At 30.0% G+C, this 19,047-nt stretch overlaps 1 protein-coding gene across 1 annotated transcript in view; it reads right to left on the minus strand.

Moving 5' to 3' along the window:
- The window catches only part of LOC105761315 (receptor-like protein 52), a 169,281-nt gene extending 152,809 nt beyond the window's left edge, over positions 1 to 16,472 (minus strand). The window contains exons 1-3 of the mRNA XM_052624374.1: positions 15,689 to 16,472; positions 13,090 to 13,161; positions 12,212 to 12,283 (exon numbers count right to left, since the gene is read on the minus strand). Coding sequence (XP_052480334.1) covers positions 12,212 to 12,283; positions 13,090 to 13,161; positions 15,689 to 16,415 — 871 coding nt within the window. The 5' untranslated portion in view covers positions 16,416 to 16,472. The remainder of the gene's footprint in view (positions 1 to 12,211; positions 12,284 to 13,089; positions 13,162 to 15,688) is intronic.
- Positions 16,473 to 19,047: the final 2,575 nt, after the last annotated feature.

Genomic DNA, 19,047 nt, shown 5'->3' on the forward strand with positions numbered 1-19,047 from the left:
GTTTGCAACTTGTTGAACTCGCCCAAGTGTTGCCTTCTCTACCTTTTTGCAAATCTTTGTCGGACTCGCTCCACGATCCTAATCAACCACCATGGTTTTCCAGTCGTGAATACAATGTATGCCATGCTCATTCCCAGCACCAACCCACATCCATACCCCATCAATATTGAAAATTTCCAATTCAATTCATCACCATCATCATCTCTATCAAATTTCGCTGGAGTTTCCTCATCAGTACCACAGTTTTTTGATAATGGCAAACCACATAAATCCAAATTTCCCATGTAGGAATCGTTAGTGAAAGTATCAAATTGTTTGCCTTGAGGAATGGGTCCCTTGAGATTATTTTGAGAAAGGTTTAACACCTCTAAGAATCCAAGATTTTTTAACTCTGTTGGAATTCTTCCTTCCAGCTTATTTGATGAGAGATCTAATGATTCAAGCTCTGACAAATTACCTAAAGATGATGGGATAGGACCTATTAAACAGTTATGGGAGAGGTTTAGGACAATAAGTAAATGAAGCTCACCAAGTATTTTTGGAATTTCTCCCCTGAATTGGTTACTAGAAAGGTCAATAACCATCCAAATGGATAATAGTGATTCAAACTTTAATTCCAGCCCTTTTGCTGTAACAGATAAACCAGAAGCATAATTCACCAAAAATGCACCAAGTGCATCTTTCGTGGGCTTTACTTCTCTCATGTAATTTGGTTCAACTTTCTTTCCATACTCATCTCTAATGGCATGCATATGCTCAAAAAAGAGAGTAGGTAAGTAGCCACTAAAATTATTGTGAGAAAGATCAATGATTCGCATTTTAGTTAAAGAAACTGTAATATCAGAGCTCTCTATTTGGCCGTAAAATCTATTCGACCTCAAGATAAGAACTTGCAGCTGATCCAAATTTCCTAACCAACTTGGAAAAGTGTCATTCAAATTGTTGTTTCCAACATTGAGAAGATTTAAACCTTTGCAATTACTCAAAGATCGTGGTAGTGACCCTTCTAATTCATTGTTGTTGATGCGTAAACTTCTCAACATGCAACCTTTAGCAAAATTTTTTGGTATTTGACCATGAAAATTATTATTCCCTAGATCAACTGCTATGAGAGAAGAATTCAAGTTTCCAATGCACTTTGGAATTGTTCCCTCCAAATTATTCTCATCTAAAGCAATACCCTTAAGGGAAGTCCAATTGCATATTGAAAAAGGGATTTCTCCAATTAAGTTATTGTTTGAAACTCCATACCATTGCAATGAAGGTGGTGGTGTTGGAATTCGACCTTAGAGGTGAAATTGAAAATGAGATAGAATTAGGAATTTGAATATTCTTTAGAACATAAATTGTAAGTTAACTATATTTGTGATTTAATACATGCATGATGTGTACACTCAATATAAATAATTGATTAATTTACTACACTACTTCTAACCATTTTAAGATGCATCACAGCAACTTTTAAGTTGTAATCTATTGAAGGAAACTATTACTATCTTCCGAGAAATTTTATTTCCTTACTTAAAAGTAAAAGGGATTGCATAAATGTATAAAAAATAGAAGGAAAAATTATCAAACTATACCTAATAATTTATTATAAAAGAGATAAACATTTCATTTTTAGTGTTTATTATTATTTTTGTACTTATATTGGGTAATCTATTTTTTAAAACCTTTCATTTAGTGATCCATTTTATTAAAAGTTTAACTTTTTTAACTTTATTAATGAGTGGATTGTTACTTCAATCAACATTTAATTATTTTTTAAAATTTCTAAAAGAATATTAAATATATTAAGTATTTTTAAAAATATTTCAAAACTATAAAATATATATTTAATATTTTTAAAATTTTAAAAATTAATTAAATGTTAACATGTCATCCACGTGTCAATCCACTTGTATGCAATATCAACAAAGTTAACAAACTAATTTTTTCCATCCATTTTGGGTGATTTGAAAAAATTACAAGTTCAATGGTTAAAAGATGTGAAAAATTAGTTGGAAAACTAAAATAATTTTTAAAAAATTGGAAGGCTTAATAAGTCATGATGCCAAAACTAATTATATGTTTTATCTATGCTACTATTATTATTTAAATTCAATTAAAAGTTATTTACAACTTTTCTTTTTCTTTTTACACATTAATAAAAATAACTCTTTATTAGTAGTAGAATTTTGTCTACTTTATATTTTCTATGTCTATAAATATAGACTTTAGAGAAGCATCATAAATATCCTATTGATGAATAAAATACTCACTTCTCTTTGTTCACATATCGGTTGCTAGAGTGAGGATTCATAGCTGGGACCTCTAATATCCCAATGCCTCTTACTGCTCGGTTACTCCAAGACTTTTAAGTCTTCAAATTTATTTTGCTAGAAATTTTTATTTTAATTCATGGTTAATTATGATTGATTTGATTAACTTGTTTTATTTTTATCTTTTTTAGGATGGCTAAAGATTTGATTTCAACATTAATTATGGTTATTGATCTTGGATTTATCGAGCAAAATTTAGATTTATGTTTATATTAATTTCAATTTTAATTCATGATTAATTATGATCTTGAATTTTACTTATATATCATTTTTAGTGTTTATTATTATTTTTGTACTTTTATTGTCAAGAATATCATCTCTAAGACTTGAATCTTGTTCTCCCTTAAGAGAGTAATATGCCTTACCACTACACGAATATTTATTGGTGTAGTATTTATTATAACTTCACAAATAATTTTAATTATCTTTTATGAAACTCTAAGTTAGAGGTAAAATAAAAAGCAAATTAAAATTTTAATTATTAGTTATAATTTTTTTCCTCACATTGAAATTTAAAATGGCATTTGATGAAATTTAAAGATAACATAATTAATAGAAAATTGACATTTTCTTTAGAGTCGGAATCTAAGTAGTAGCAATATCTGTAACTGGTACTTCAAATGTACATTTTATGTTTATAATTTTATAAGATTGGGAGTTAATTGAGATTGTAGCCTCAAAATTGGTGTTATATATGAAAGCCATTTTTATGAGAATACTTTTCTATTTAACAATGATTGTCCAGCATATGCCCACTAATCAAATAGAAACTTGGGAAAAGATTAGTGGCCTTGTTATTCATGTTTGGCAAATTAATATACTTTGTTTCACTCATAATATAAAATATGTCGTGAGCATAAATTAATTAAACAAATAAATAATAAGGCAAATCAAAAGGTAAAACTACGTCTAAATTATAATTCAGAATATAAATTAATTAATGTAAATTTTAAATTTATTTAAATCATTATTATTATCAAATAAATTCTCTTAATAAAATACTTTTAGTGAAATTAGAAATCTTACTTATAAATAATATTAATAAGAAGAAATTTTGCTATGAGCAAATAGAAAAATAGTCAATATTCTTAATCATTTTATTAATTTAAGAGATTTTGCATGCTTATTCTTATATATATATATATATATATATATATATATTATAGATGTAGATTATAAATTGTAGACAAATAATTTGGTTGGGTTAGCAAAGCTGCAAAAGTTGAGAATAATATTTTGTTAAATTTATAAATTTAAGGTGAAAAATTAAATCCAAATAGTTAAAATATCTATATGTAATTAATGAATAAGAATTGCAAAGAATGGCGTAAAAGAAAAATAAAATGAAAGAATTTAAAATATAATTTTTAAGTTTATATCACGTGTCATGTTATAATTGAAACCTATTATACAATTCACTATTACTGACTCGAAACTCGAGTAGGTTCAAGTTATTGACCCACAACCCAAGTAGACTCAAAGGAATTTGGGCGGGTCCCACGAAGTGGGTATATTAGAGTTCGCACATCCAATTTGTAGGTATGCTAGGCGGGCCTAGCTCACAAGACAAGCTTGCACATTGAGTTCACAAGTCTCTATATGCTCGAGAGGAGAGGTGTTAGGTCAAGCACGTGGTCCATGAACACGTGTTGAGTCTAGAACAAGATACGTGTTAGCACACATGAAGCCTGTCTAAGACGTCATTTCAGTGAATAGTAATCGTATCTTATAAATACTGAGTCTTACCCCCATAGTAGACACAAAGAGAAAATACTCAACAATTTGGTGCAGTGAACGTGGTCAAACTTTCGATCGACAGATTTTTAGCTTGTAACAATCAAAATGGCTCACCCAAATGAAAATTTCCCCATCAATTTTTTGTCAAGATAAGTTGGAGCTTCTAGTGCAAACAGTCAACCCAACAAGAAAAATTTATTTGCTGGGTGGTTTGCTAACCGGTCGAAAAATTTGGGTAACATGGCTTATGTAGGAGCTTCAAATTCTTTGACTTAAAATTTTCTTCTGGCCAGAGATTGTCATTCTCCTCTAGTTAGGAAGCATCACCAGAGTAATTTTTTGCTATTCAGGAGTTGATAAAGATGATGAAGAAACAAATGACCCTGTAAAACGTTAGATTCGAACAACAATAGATGTTTTAGCAAGAGTTGTTAAATCAGAATGAAGAGTTTAGAAGGAATGTGCAGTTTGATAATTTTGATTTTCATAATAATGCCACCATGCAAGAAGAAGGTTTTGGCATGCATGCAAAATCGTGGCAAAGTGAGATGGATGCTTTGTGAAGAGATGTAAGGGCTTTACAAATTGAATCTTAAGATATGGATTGACTCATTTATTCCAGTAATCCACTGGTTCTTAAGGTGGAACCATGAGCTTGCCAACTGTTTTTAAGGTTTCGAAGGATATGTTTGAAGGAAGAATGGACCCGCGAGTGCATCCCATGCAGTATAATAATTACATGAATGTGCTGGGAGCTTTTGATTTTGTGAAGTGCAAGGCTTTTTCGAAAACACTCAACGGGGGTGCGAAGGATTGATACTTGTCTCTTCACTAGGGATCTATTCGTAGTTTCCTTCAGTTGGGTCAGATGTTCTTGGGACGATTTAGGGCACATAGGACAATTATTAGCACTCCTATGGGTCTGATGTCTATGAAGCAAAGAGAGGGAGAAACTTTGCAAGATTATGTAAAGCATTTCCAAGCAATGACACTAAATACTAAGAACATCAAACATCAGTGGGCCATTGATATTTTAATCATGGGTGTAAAGAATGAGCATATGTAGTATTCTTTCACTGACAATAAGCCTTAAAGTTTGACAAATTTATATGAGAGGGACCACAAGTTGGTAGAGGCAGAAGAAATAAAAAGAACAGCTTGTGGGTCATTTCAAAGAGATGAGAGGAATTTTAGAAACATGGATAGAGCTTACAGTCGGTAGGGTCTACTTCCTTAAGATTTGCGTGTACAAAATGGGGGACAGCAAAAAGGGAAATTGCAGAGCAAGATGGCTAGAACATTCCAAATATCCAAACTTGAACACACAGGGAGGTATGTTCCTCAAAGTAAATTCAAATCTTATACCCCCCTTGAATGTTATGCGTACCTATATTTTGAATTAGGTGAAGAGTCTAGGTATTTTACCGAGCCCTCCACCTATGAGGCATAGTGTTAGGAGGTTAGGTTCGAGGGACTGATGTGCTTTCTACAACAACGGGGGCATAAGACTAATGATTGCTTTTCTATGAAGGATGCTATCGGGGAAGTAGTGACAAATAGAGAACTGGGGGATTTTGTGGCTCAAAATACTACCTAGCAGGGGTAGAGTTCACGTGCTGAGGCGAAAGCTAAGCAATATTATATTGTTGCTAGTATTATACAAAATAAAAAGTCACAAAAGTGAGAGAAAATCCAGTCATCAGTGCACCAATACTCGTTAAGTCGATCATATTTGCTAGTTTTATATTGTATCTTCTTACATTGAGAGATAAGATAGGTGAGAGAGGGAGACAAAAGACGGTGAGCTTGGATGGAACATTAAGGGGGAAGAGAGGGAACAATGTCATGTGCCTAACTATTTCTAGTGTTTGAACCGTTTTGTGTCATATCTTTCTTTAAACTCATACCGTCCTAAGCCTTAGAACATTACAAGCTTAGAAGACCAATATGACTTAAGTGTTCTCTATGCATAATCTTCTAAAATTCCTAACAATTATACTTAATGAATATTTGTTGATTCACATGATTATGTCTACTATATATCTATTTGATTTATGTTAACGTTTATATTGTTAAACATTTGGTCATAGGAATTACTTCTAGTTTGTTAGTAATGTAAATTTGTAAACTAGTTCCTATTTACTTTAAAAGGTTTCAAAGACATTAAACTATCAAGATTAAGTTACATGTATGATAAGAATTGTTATATCTTTAATAGTTGACAACAATGTTCATAGTAGTAATAAAATCCAAGGGACGTCTTCTTATTGCATGCTATGTGTCTAGACTCGGTTTGCTTGAGGATAAATAGAAAGTTAAGTGTGGGCAAGTTTAGGTTTGAGGTTCTTATTTACATCCATCTTCACTAACTCTAGCTTGTTTAAAGAAAGGAACAAAGTCAAATTTTATTAGTTTGCCTTTTCTTACAACTAAAATTTTCTTTAAGTTTTTATGCTTCTTTTTCCATTCTTTTTTATTTGTTTATTTTAATTATATGTTTACATTGCTTGGGAACAAGCAATGACTTAAGTGTGGGGGAGTTTGATCTATTGTAATTCGGTGTAGTAGATTAAACTAGTTTTCGTACTTAAAGAGCTTGGATATGAACATTTTGGTTATGCTTTAGTTAGTTTTTATATTTTAGTTTTAATTCAATAAAAAGTGAAATTGAGTCTTTTTATGATCTTAGGGGTTGAATGAGGCCTAAAGGTGGGCTAACATGTTTAGTAAGTGTGCAGGACACCATTCAAAGGCATAGGAACTTGAGGTTGGTCGCCATGTTGCAACATGGGAATCCAATGTCGCAACATAGAGGATAGAATGCCAATATTCCAAGATTATCTTTAATGTCGCGACATAGACAATGGATGTCGTAACACACCCCTGAAGCTGAATATAGGAATCAAGTATACTACATTCGATGCTGCGATATAGGCAGTGGGTGTTGCAATACCAACTCTGCACGGGAAATAATTACGAGCTAAGGACATTTTGGTCCGCACAATAAAAATTAACACGAAAACATCAATCGACCTAGGGTTAAGGAAGACGACCACTTCTAACTTTATAAATAGACTCATTAGACATATGTTTAAAAATAATTTTAGGGAGACAAAAATTTTTATTAGGTTTTTTTTCTGTTATGAGTTTTACTTAGTTATTTGATGTTCTTGTAATCGAAAGGTCCTATTCCGAAGTGAGATTCTCACGAGGGGAGATTGTTCTGAAGCCACGCTTTCATCGATAAATCCATGAACATCTCTTTTCCTTTATTCTATTCTTTATATCTCTTTCTTTAACATTATTTAATTGAATGTTTGTGTAAAGTTTAGATATCACTATTAATAGAGTATTTGGATAACAGAGGATAGTTTAGGTATCACTATTAACAAAAAAAAAAGTTCAGATACGTGAAGAAAAATGACATAATTTAAATACTAATTTGTGGGTTAAGTCTTATTTTTTATATAAGTAACAACTATTAATTTGAGAGTGCTTCTATCTTTTTATAAAAAATATTTTCATTAAAAATAATATATACACAATAATATTCATAACTTTTCTTGAATGAAATAATATTCATTACTTCAATTTTATTTGGAAAAAATGTGAATAAATAATATTTGCTATGTATACACATGGATGAAGTGCATAAATGAATAATCTATTTCACAGCATCTAACCTTTATAGATGCATGAGAATGACTCTAATTCATTCTTATAGTGTTATAAAATTCTTAGCTAAAAAATATAAATGAAAAATGAAAATATGAGATTATAAATAGATATAAATTTTCATCTAAATCTTGACATTTTCTTATGAGTTAACATTATTGAAACCTTTTTTTTGAAATCGACTTTTTATTTAAAAACGAAAATGGGAGTCGCCACCAATCCTTTTTTATGAGGTGTGTTCGGATCACCCCGTAAATTGATCGCTTTAATAAACAATATATTTTAGATTTTATGTGGATTCTTTTAAGTTCAATTCAGATTCTATCATTAAAGTTCAATAGTTTGTAACCCAAATTATTGCTCTCTTTTTACTTGTACCAATATTTCCTATATTTTTCTTATGTTAAAATAGTTAAAGTGTTAAATATATAATTAATTTTTAAGTCAAAAGCTAATTAACAATATATAACAACTAAAAAGGAATTGCATAAATGTAACAATAAAAAGAAAAAAAATGATATTATACCTGATAAGTTGTTATTAGAAAGTTCAATAGCTTCGAGAGTGGTCAAGTTTCCAATAGTAGATGGGATTTCACCTAAAAATATAAATAAATTGGTCAAATAGCTTGGTGCTAGTGTCATGGGTTGCGCATCTAAGTCTGTGACACTAGAATTATGTTATCTTTGTGTGTATACTTTTTTAAATTTATGTTTAATGTAGATAGCTAACTTAGAAGTAACCCAAGATATAGAGAAATTTTAATAAAAACTCGAACACAGTTGAACTTTTGACAATTTGTAACTCAAATTTGTTTCTTATACTCAAAATAGTATAAGAAAAAAAGGATTAAAAATGATATTATACTTGATAAGTTGTTATTAGAAAGATCAATAGCTTGAGAGTGGTCAAGTTTCCAAGAGTTAATAAGATTTCACCTAAAATATAAATAAATTAGTCAAAGAAAAATAAAGCATCTAAGAAAATAGGTATTATACTAAGATTCTTATATTTTCTAATTTCAAAGTAGTTAAAGGATTAAATGTGTAATTAATTGTTTTTAAGCCAAAAGTATTATAGTAAGAAGTTAAAAGATTGTAATTAATTAGTAATATATAGCACCATTCTCTTATAACTAGAAGAGACTACATAATAGTAACAACAAAAAGAGAATAAAGATGATATTATACCTGTTAAGTAGTTAACAGAAAGATTGATGTCCGTGAGAGAAATAAGATTTCCAATAATCGATGGAATTTCACCTAAAATATATAATTAAAATTATCAAAATTTATTTCACAAAAAAAATCATAATTTATTAATTATTTTTATAATAAACCTTAAAATTGTGAAAAATCAAAGCTACTTCATGGTTGTATTTTGTGAGGTTGTGGGAGTTGTGTGAAGAAGAAAAAGAGGGATCACTGCGGGTAGGTATAAGTCTGAAACATATAGACACACACACATATATCTGCACATATAGACTACTAGGAGCCCGAAAATGTCACTAGACCCCAGATATAGTCTAGGTGAAAAGGGACTGAGGAGTTGAACAGTAAAAAAACTAGTAAGAACTAACATGATAATGAGCTTGTTGTAACCAGAATACAAAGATTGGGGCATAGTCAAGTTTCCAATTTCTATAGGCATAATTCCCTCCAAAGAGTTGTTATGCAATGATAAATACATCAACTATTATAACTAGAAGAGATTGCATAATAGTAATAACAAAAAAGAGAATAAAGATGATATTATACCTGTTAAGTAGTTAACATAAAGATCGATGACCGTGAGAGAAATAAGATTTCCAATAATCGATGGAATTTCACCTAAAATATATAATTAAAATTATCAAAATTTATTTCACAAAAAAAAATCAAAATTTATTAATTATTTTTATAATAAACCTTAAAATCGTCAAAAATCAAAGCTACTTCATTGTTGTATTTTGTGAGGCTGTGGGAGTTGTGTGAAGAAGAGAAAGAGATAATAACAGTGGGTGGTGTTATCAATGCATGTAGGAATAAGTCTGAAACATATAATATGTAATGTGTTTCTCAGTAATCAAAGCTAGAACTCATGTACTCTATTTCTTTCCTATTCAATAATATCAACTATGGCTTAGCAACAACTAAATCAAGACATAAACAATAAGGCAAATCTAAAAGGTAGAAGAAATAGCTAATTAGAAGTAGTGTGTGATTCAAAAGGGTATAAAGTAGGTCCAAATTTAAAATCAAATCTTAAAATAATTTAACGTAAAATTTAACTCTTTTTATCACCAAATAAATTTAGTTTTAGAGAAATTAGAAGTTTTAATAAAATACTTGAAATAACTGATTGTTTATGACTAGGTGAAAATTAGATAAAAAACATATAATTAATAATTTATATATTCTATTTCTCTCATACTATGAACTATGGTCGAGCAAAATTAATAAAAAAATCAAATGGATAGAAATAGCTTAGTTACAAGTTTGATGTTAATTCAATAATTAAAAAAAACACATTGTTTCCAAAAGGGTAAGAAATAGGTCCAAATTATAATTCAGAACATAGTTAATTTAATGTAACACTAAACACAAAATTCATAGTTGTAGAGGAGGATTAGATACATTGGTCCCATAATATGTCACTCAAAATCTCAAAATCATCTAACAAAAAAAAAATCATCACTTCAGTTAATTAAAGCAAGAACAAAGAAAGTTATGGATGAACAAATATGGGAAGGAAAGAAAAATGATGGATCAAAAGGGACAAATAAGCTAATTTCTGCCATAAGGTAGATGGTGAACTTAGGATGTGGAGTTCCAATAAATACCTAAACTTTTGGCAATTCAATTAGTTTCTTTATAAAAATTTGTAAATTTGAGGTGAGATTGTCAAATTAGCAATTATTATTTTTACAGCAAAAAATATGAGAATATAAAGAAATTAAAAAAATAAAAAAGTAGAGCAATATAAAACGAAGTTTTAAGGTAAGTCGCTTTCTTATTTTTAAGAATATTAGTAAAGCAGGACATTTGGTTTTGCTTATATAAAAAGTTGTTCCATGCGATGGAGAAATGCATAGGGACGTCATGTTTGTGATCTCTGAAAGCCATAGTCCTCACCAAATGATTATTACCCATGTTTGAATTTAAATATTTGAGTCGAAATATATTATTTGAAAGAGTTTAATAATTTTAAGCTGTCTAATGAAAATATTAAACTAAAACTTTAGTAGAGTTTAATTATATATTACATTTTAATGTTTTAATAAAATTACATATTTTAGTTCAAAAGATATTTTAATCAATCATTTTATTTGTTTTGAAGTTCTGGCTTATATATATATATAGAATATATATTGATTGAGTTAGAAATACCACAAAACGTTGACATTTTTAAAAGTATGATAATTGAATAGAAGTAACCTATGCTAATGTGGAGTAATTGTTCCATATAATCCTTTTATGATGAAATCATTGCTTAATTTACTTCATAACTTCTTACATTTTCTAAATGCATAATAATGACTCTAGATTTTAATCCTTTAAGGTAACTTTTATTTTATTTACTTAAAAAGATTGCATAAATTTAATAACAAAAGGAGAATAAAAGAAACATGAAATTATACCCGTCAATTTGTTATTGAAAAGATAAAGCGCTCAAGAGAAGTCAAGTTTCCAATAACAAGAGGAATTTCACCTGAAACATATAATTAAATCAGTAAATATTTGTAAATATTTTCCTAGCAAACCCTTAATTTATTTGTTAAGCATATTAGTGTCTATTTCATTTACCTATTTTTAAATATGCAAGTTTGATTAGTTTTATAGTACTTATGACAACCCAAAATATTTTAATTATAATAGTCGAATTTATAGTTCAAATGATGATGAAAATTAGATGGAATAAAATAGTTCATGCTTAATATTTTTGTTCAAATATAGGATACATCATCGAAGCTGAACAAAAATATATATATATATATATTTATATTAGAAACTTTTATTAGTTAGCAGTGATTAGCTAATGTCAAAAAAATGATACTATTGCATACGATATGTTTCCCTAAACTGCTTGCTATTTATCTCTCGCCACAAATTATCAAAAACGCATGTGCATTTTAAGCCAAACATTTATAATATTAATAAGCGCCGTATTGATTCAATTTTTAGCTAAGGAATCAGCAAACACACACATATATCTGGACATATAGACTACTAGGAACTCAAAAATGCCGCTAGACCCCAGATATAGTCTAGGTGAAAAGGGACGGAGGAGTTGAACAGTAAAGAAACTAGTAAGAACTCACATGATAATGAGCTTGTTGTAACCAGAATACAAAGATTGGGGCATAGTCAAGTTTCCAATTTCTATAGGCATAATTCCCTCCAAAGAGTTGTTATGCAATGATAAATACATCAACTATTATAACTAGAAGAGACTGCATAATAGTAACAACAAAAAAGAGAATAAAGATGATATTATACCTGTTAAGTAGTTAACAGAAAGATCGATGTCCGTGAGAGAAATAAGATTTCCAATAATCGACGGAATTTCATCTAAAATATATAATTAAAATTATCAAAATTTATTTCACAAAAAAATCAAAATTTGTTAATTATTTTTATAATAAACCATAAAATAGTCAAAAATCAAAGCTATGGTTGTATTTTGTGAGGCTGTGGAAGTTGTGTGAAGAAGAAAAAGAGGGAATGGCAATGGGTCAATGCGGATAGGTATAAGTCTGAAACATATAATATCAACAATGTACTATGGAATCAAAGCTAAGAGAAATCATGTACTCTATTTCTTTCCTATTCAATAATATCAACACATAAATCTAAAGGATAGAAAAATAGCTAATTACAAGTCTTGTGTGATTTAAAAGGGTATAAAGTAGGCCCTAATTAAAAATCAAACCTTAAAATAATTTAATGTAAAATTTAACTCGTTTCTTATCACCAAATAAATTTACTTTTAGTGAAATTAGAAGTTCTAATAAAATACTTGTAATAACTGATTGTTTATGTCTAGTGTTTTGTTTTCATCCTATTTTCTAAAATTTCTACTTTTATGGAATTAATTTTCCATAGAAACACAGTTTCTATTATTTTTAAGAATATTATAAAAGCAAGATATGCCACTTAGAGAAGTTTCTTTAAGTATTTTTTCTCGGCCAAAATAAAAGGGTGGAACTGACGAAAGCGGTTAGTAAAACATGAGATGCTAAATACAGACACATGCCAAAATAGGAAGGAAAATAAAAAGATTTTAATCTTTTAAGGTAACTTTTTTTTTAATTAATCAAAAAGATAGCATAAATTTAATAACAAAAATGGATAATAAAAGAAACATGAAATTATACCGGTCAATTTGTTATTGTTAAGATAAAGTGATTGGAGAGAAGTCAAGCTTCCAATAACAAGAGGAATTTCACCTGAAACGTAAAATTAAATCAGTCAAAATTTGTAAATATTTGCCTAGCAAACCCTTAATTTATTTGTTGAGCATATTAATGTATGTTTGATTTACCTATGTTTAAATATGCAAGTTTTGTTTAGTTTTATAGTACTTATGATAACCCAAAAATATTTTAATTATAATACTTTTATTAGTTAGCAGTGATTAGCTAATGTCAAACAACTGATACTATTGCATACAATATGTTTCCCTAAACTGCATGCTATTTATCTCTCGCCACAAATTATCAAAAACACGTGCATTTTAAGCCAAACATTTATAATAATGATAAGCGTCATATTGATACAATTTTCTGCTAAGGAATCAGCAAACACACACATATCTGCACATATAGACACACACATATATCTGCACATATAGACTACTAGGAACCCAAAAATGTCGCTAGACCCCAGATATAGTCTAGGTGAAAAGGGACTGAGGAGTTGAACAGTAAAGAAACTAGTAAGAACTCACATGATAATAAGCTTGTTGTAACCAGAATACAAAGATTGGGGCATAGTCAAGTTTCCAATTTCTATAGGCATAATTCCCTCCAAAGAGTTGTTATGCAATGATAAATACATCAACTCTTTACACTTGAATAAGCTATTTGAAATTCTACTAAAATTTGATTGTGTCAAGCTTAATAATTGCAATTTAGAAAAGTTATCAAACATCTTGATAGTAGATGACCTATAGTGAGATGATTAATTTTGAAACTAATTTTTACTGGTGAAATATATTTAAGATTTACACATGTAAGGAACCTGAATAAGAATTATTATGAAAATATAACCAAAAGAAGCTTGAAAAATTTCTAGCTATTATAGGAATCTTCCTTCTAAATCATTGTTATATAATATCAACTGTTATAAGAAATGATGTTATACTTGTTATGTTGTTATTAGAAAGATTTATGATCTCGAGAGTAGTCAAATTGTTAATAGCGAAAGGCTTTCACCTAAAACATATAATCAAATTTGTCAAAATAGCTTGATGATAGAACCCATGCATTTTATTTTATTTTTCTGTAATTAGAGAGAGAAGTCAAGTACTCTGTTTCTCTTATATTGAACTTATGGCTGAAAACAGTTTTAGATTGTTTTCTCAAAAATACTTACATTCTTTGACTTATCTTTAGATTGTGTTTATTGTTATCCCCTTCTTCACTAATACTCATGATCATCATTTTTCTTGATAAGTCAATCTCTAAGTTTTGAAATATATAAAACAAACAATGGTGACCATTAATGTATCGCCCAAAATCTCAAAATCATTTAACACAAAGAAAATCATTACTTTGGTTAATTCAAGCTGAGAACAAACAACAGTTGTAGATGAACCCAAAGAAAAATGATGGATTAAAAGCCAAGATGAAGAAGCCAATTTCTACCATAAGGTTTTGTGTGGGTATAAGGCAAATCATAAGGAGAGGAATAACTGAATTTAATAACTTTTAATCATTCTACAATATCTTTAAAATTTTCATTCCAAGTATGTAGGCACAACATCCCTTGATTATAATGTAAAATTTCCAATTTCCATAGGGACATTTCCATCCAAAGAGTTGTTATAGAATGATAAAAATGTCAACTCTTTGCACTTGATTAAACTATTTGGAATTCTACCCGAAATCTTATTGCCTCTCAACTTTAAGACTTGGAATTTAGATAGGTTATCTGATTGTTTATGACTAGGTGTTTTGTTTTCAACGTATTTTTCTAAAAATTTCTACTTTTATGGAATTAATTTGTCTTAGAAAAAAACAGTCTATTATTTTTAAGAATATTATAAAAGCAAGATATGCCACTTAGAGAAGTTTCTTTAAGTATTTTTTCTCGGCCAAAATAAAAAGGTAGAACTGACGAAAGTGGTTAGTAAAACATGAGATACTAAATACAGACACATGCCAGAATAGGAAGGAAAATTACAAACAAACTCCTAAACCAAATAATTGGTTGATGGCTGAATTGACATAAAACCATTAAAGATTTACACTATAACTATGTTTTCTGGTTTACGAATAATTGTTTCTTTGGACACAAACATTACTATTGTAAGAAGCTAAAATAAACTACAACAATATAAAAAGAATGTTATAATTACAACTCAACCAATCATAAACAACCCTTAAGCCAATCATAAGCCAACTTTGACTTTTCAACTAAAGCTGTTACAACTGAAAACCTAAATTCATATCTCTCACAAAGAACAGGGATTGACAACATATCTCACTCTGTTATTCGTCAAGTATGGGGTTGTGGAGGTGACTAAGGGTAATTCAGGAGTTGCATTAAAAATCTGACTACGTTTCTTTTGGCACCAATTAAATTCGTTGATGGCTCAATTCACATAAATAATGTATATATACTCTATCATTAAGTTTGGTTTTGCTAGCACTGAACTTAGTGGTTATTGTTTAAGTCCCGCTTCACTACTTAAAACAACTGTTGATGGAAATTAGATAAAAATGAATGAAACAATAACCAGGAATTGTTTACCTTTGAGGTGGTTGTCACCAAGATCCAAAGTGTCGAGCAAAGTCAAATTTCCAATTTCTGTAGGTATACTTCCCTCCAAGGAGTTGCTCAACAATGATAAAAACTTCAGCTCTTTGCACTTGAATAAACTATTTGGAATTCTACCGGAAATTTGATTCCCACCCAAGCTCAACGTTTCTAGTTTTGACAAATTGCCTAGAGTAGATGGGATAACACCGATGAAGTTGTTAAGGTACAGAGACAATCTTTGAAGTTTACTGAAGCAACCAAACCATGATGGGATTTCTCCATTGAAGCTATTGTTACCAAAGTTCAAATATTTCATCCGAGGCAAATTAGTTAACTCAATGGGTAAAGAGCCTTGGAAACTATTTTGATGAATGTCAAGCCAAGCAAGAAAAGATAGATTTCCCAATTGAGAAGAAATGGTGCCTGTGAGATCCATGCTTGACAAATTCAGAGCAGTGACTCTATGGTGTCTAGATCCACATGTGACACCGATCCAGCTACAAACGGAGGTAGAAGTAGACCAATTGGTTGCCAAGAAATTGTGAGGATCATGAGTTATATGAGATTTGAGTGATAGAAGAGCAGATTGATCAACGGTGATGCTAGAATATTTTGCAGACAAAATAATCCCAAAGGTTGCGAATAGCAGCCCAAACATAAACGGAGGGAGGAAGCTTGGTTTTGCCATAAGGTTGGATATGGGTGTAAGGCGCATCATAAGGAGAGAAACAACCGAGTTTAATACTTTTCTAATGTTAGTTCAATATTCTTTAAATACTTTGATTCTAAGGATTTAGGTAAGGCGTCCATTGACTCATAGTTTGATTAAGAAATACGTACAATCTTGTGGGTCCAACCATGTTATAGGGAAAAAAGGAAAGCCTAAATAGAAGACTTAGTCTCAAGTTGAGGAGTAGCACTAATAATTCAATCGCAATAACAAAGATCATCGTTTGGATATATTAACCAAATCCAAACTCGCAATTATACCTACATATATGAAGGATTTAATTGAAGACAAGTATAACTTGTTAAAATATAAGATTTCATCATTGGTTTTGATTCTGTGGTGGTGTATTGTATGTATCAGTTGGGGGTGGGTATTCTTTATTTTTATCTTCATATATCGGTGAGAAGCTCATAACCCTCGTGATTGAACCAAAAACTGGAATATTTTCTCAGTTCTGCCCTCTATTATTATGGATTCTTCTTTTATAAGCATTTTTCATAGCTCCATGCATTTAGGAACATAGGATCATTCCTGCAAATAAAAGATGGTAGGTGACTATTCCTTTAATAAAAACATTTTTTCTTAAAGCATTGATAGATAGAATTATTTGTATTCAATCTCTTTGGTGGTGTACGAAAAGGATATGATTCTCCAATAATGAATTGAGTAAGTCAAGGTTTTTGTAATTTGTACGAATGCATGGATTGAATGAATAGCGACAAGGAATCTCTCTTTCTATATTTGTGTTCCTCCCATTTTCTTGGGCGTGCCATTTTGGTGTATTGTTTACATGTGCCTTGCCTTGGGTTGCTCTGTTTTTTTCTATTCCTATGATGTTAACACTTGAATTCAAAGATTTAGGCATGGCATGAATCATTGGACTAGTAATTTGAGTAAGAAATACTTAGTCAGATTGCTGCTGTTGTATTTCATTTTGTTTTGTTACTCTAAGTGTTGTTTTGTAACTTAGTCAGATTTGAACTAAATAGGTAACATATTTGATGTAATTAGGTGAAGCTTGAGCTGACAAATCAGCTTTGCAAAGTGTACAAGTTATGTACTTAGTGGTAGTAGGCAATGTTTAGGTAACCATTTTGCTTGTCTTGACCAGCTTGTGTCTGGTATATGAATTGGCATGATGCCACCTTTCAAATATATGAAAATTCATCAAAAAATTCTTCATCTAATGCTCTCTTAATTTTTAGCTTTCTTTAGTTCTTAAAGCTAGAATCTGTTTTTGTTTGCACAGCAAGTATCGAGCCTTCAAGCTCAAGGAATCTTAAGCCCTCTCTCTTTCTATATTTGTGTTCCTTCCATTTTCTTAGGCATGCCAGCTCTGTTTTGTTCTATTCCTATGATGTTAACACTTGGATTTAAAGATTTAGTTTTTTACTACTTTTAACTGATATTAAAACTGAAAAAAGAAATCAGTTTTCATTCACCAATTTATTGAAGAAAAATGTTCTTTAGTGTTTGATTTCCATTTTTAGTGTTTGATTGAATCAAGTGGTTTTAAAAAATTTCAAACAAATTTTTTGTTCACTTTCAATTTTCATTCAGGCTTGAATTTTGCTTTTGTTCTTTGATGAAGTTTTTAGAGGCTATGGGTATATTAAACAAAGAAAAAAAAATGGTGTCAATAAAAAAAAAAACTTATAAAATAATTAAGAAATTAAATAAAAACAGGAAAAAATTAGTGAAGTAGTACGTGAAGGTAGAATGGAAAGGTGGTGTTGGTGAATTTGGTATGATGAGTCGCAGTTGGTTGGATGGTGTTTTTCATGCGTTGAGCCATTATATTGGGTTGGTTTTCACACTTTCTTCTATTTAAACATGAATTTTTAAAGAATGGCCACCTTTTTCGACCATTAATTTCACACAAGAAAAGTCATTTGAAGGCTGCAATGCCAGCACCATTATTCACGTTTGGGCGAAACACTGAATTATTTTTCATCTCTCCGTTGCTTCCATCCTCTATCATTTTCTACTTCTTGTATATTTGAAATCAAATTCTTAATTTTAATAATTGTCAAAACCATTTTTTTTAAAAAGGTCGACTTTTATTTAAAAACGAAACGAAAATGGAGTCGCCACCAATCCTTTTTATGTAGGTGTGAACGGATCACCTCATAATTTAATCATTTTAATAAAAGTTTAAATATACTAAAACGATAATTTTTGGTCTACAAAATCCAGAAAAATGGTTCGGCAGTTGGTTACGCACGAGGAAGGATTAGCACCCTCGATATGCCCAAAATTGGTACCTAGTTGATTACTTAATGTCTTGATGTCGAAAATTAAAACTCGAAAAGAATTTAAAAATACGATCCCTCTTTATATTGTGTTATTTTAAAATTACTCGAATAAATCAAAATGTAAAATGCCTCCTTATCTCGAAATAACAAAATGTCACATCTAGTGAGTTAGGACACGGCACCTCATATTTTTGAGAGTAAGCTTGCCTTTTATTTTTATTTAAACCTCATTTGTTTTAATTCTAAAAGGATATTCGGTTATTTATGTTCAACGCGAGAAAAATCGAAACCCACTAAGTTAGGGCACGACTTCTCGAATTTCAAAATACGGAATATTGCCTTTATTTTCGAAATTTTCTTTTTTA

The sequence above is a fragment of the Gossypium raimondii genome, chromosome 11 (genome assembly GCF_025698545.1).
Source record: "Gossypium raimondii isolate GPD5lz chromosome 11, ASM2569854v1, whole genome shotgun sequence".
Taxonomy (NCBI): domain Eukaryota; kingdom Viridiplantae; phylum Streptophyta; class Magnoliopsida; order Malvales; family Malvaceae; genus Gossypium; species Gossypium raimondii.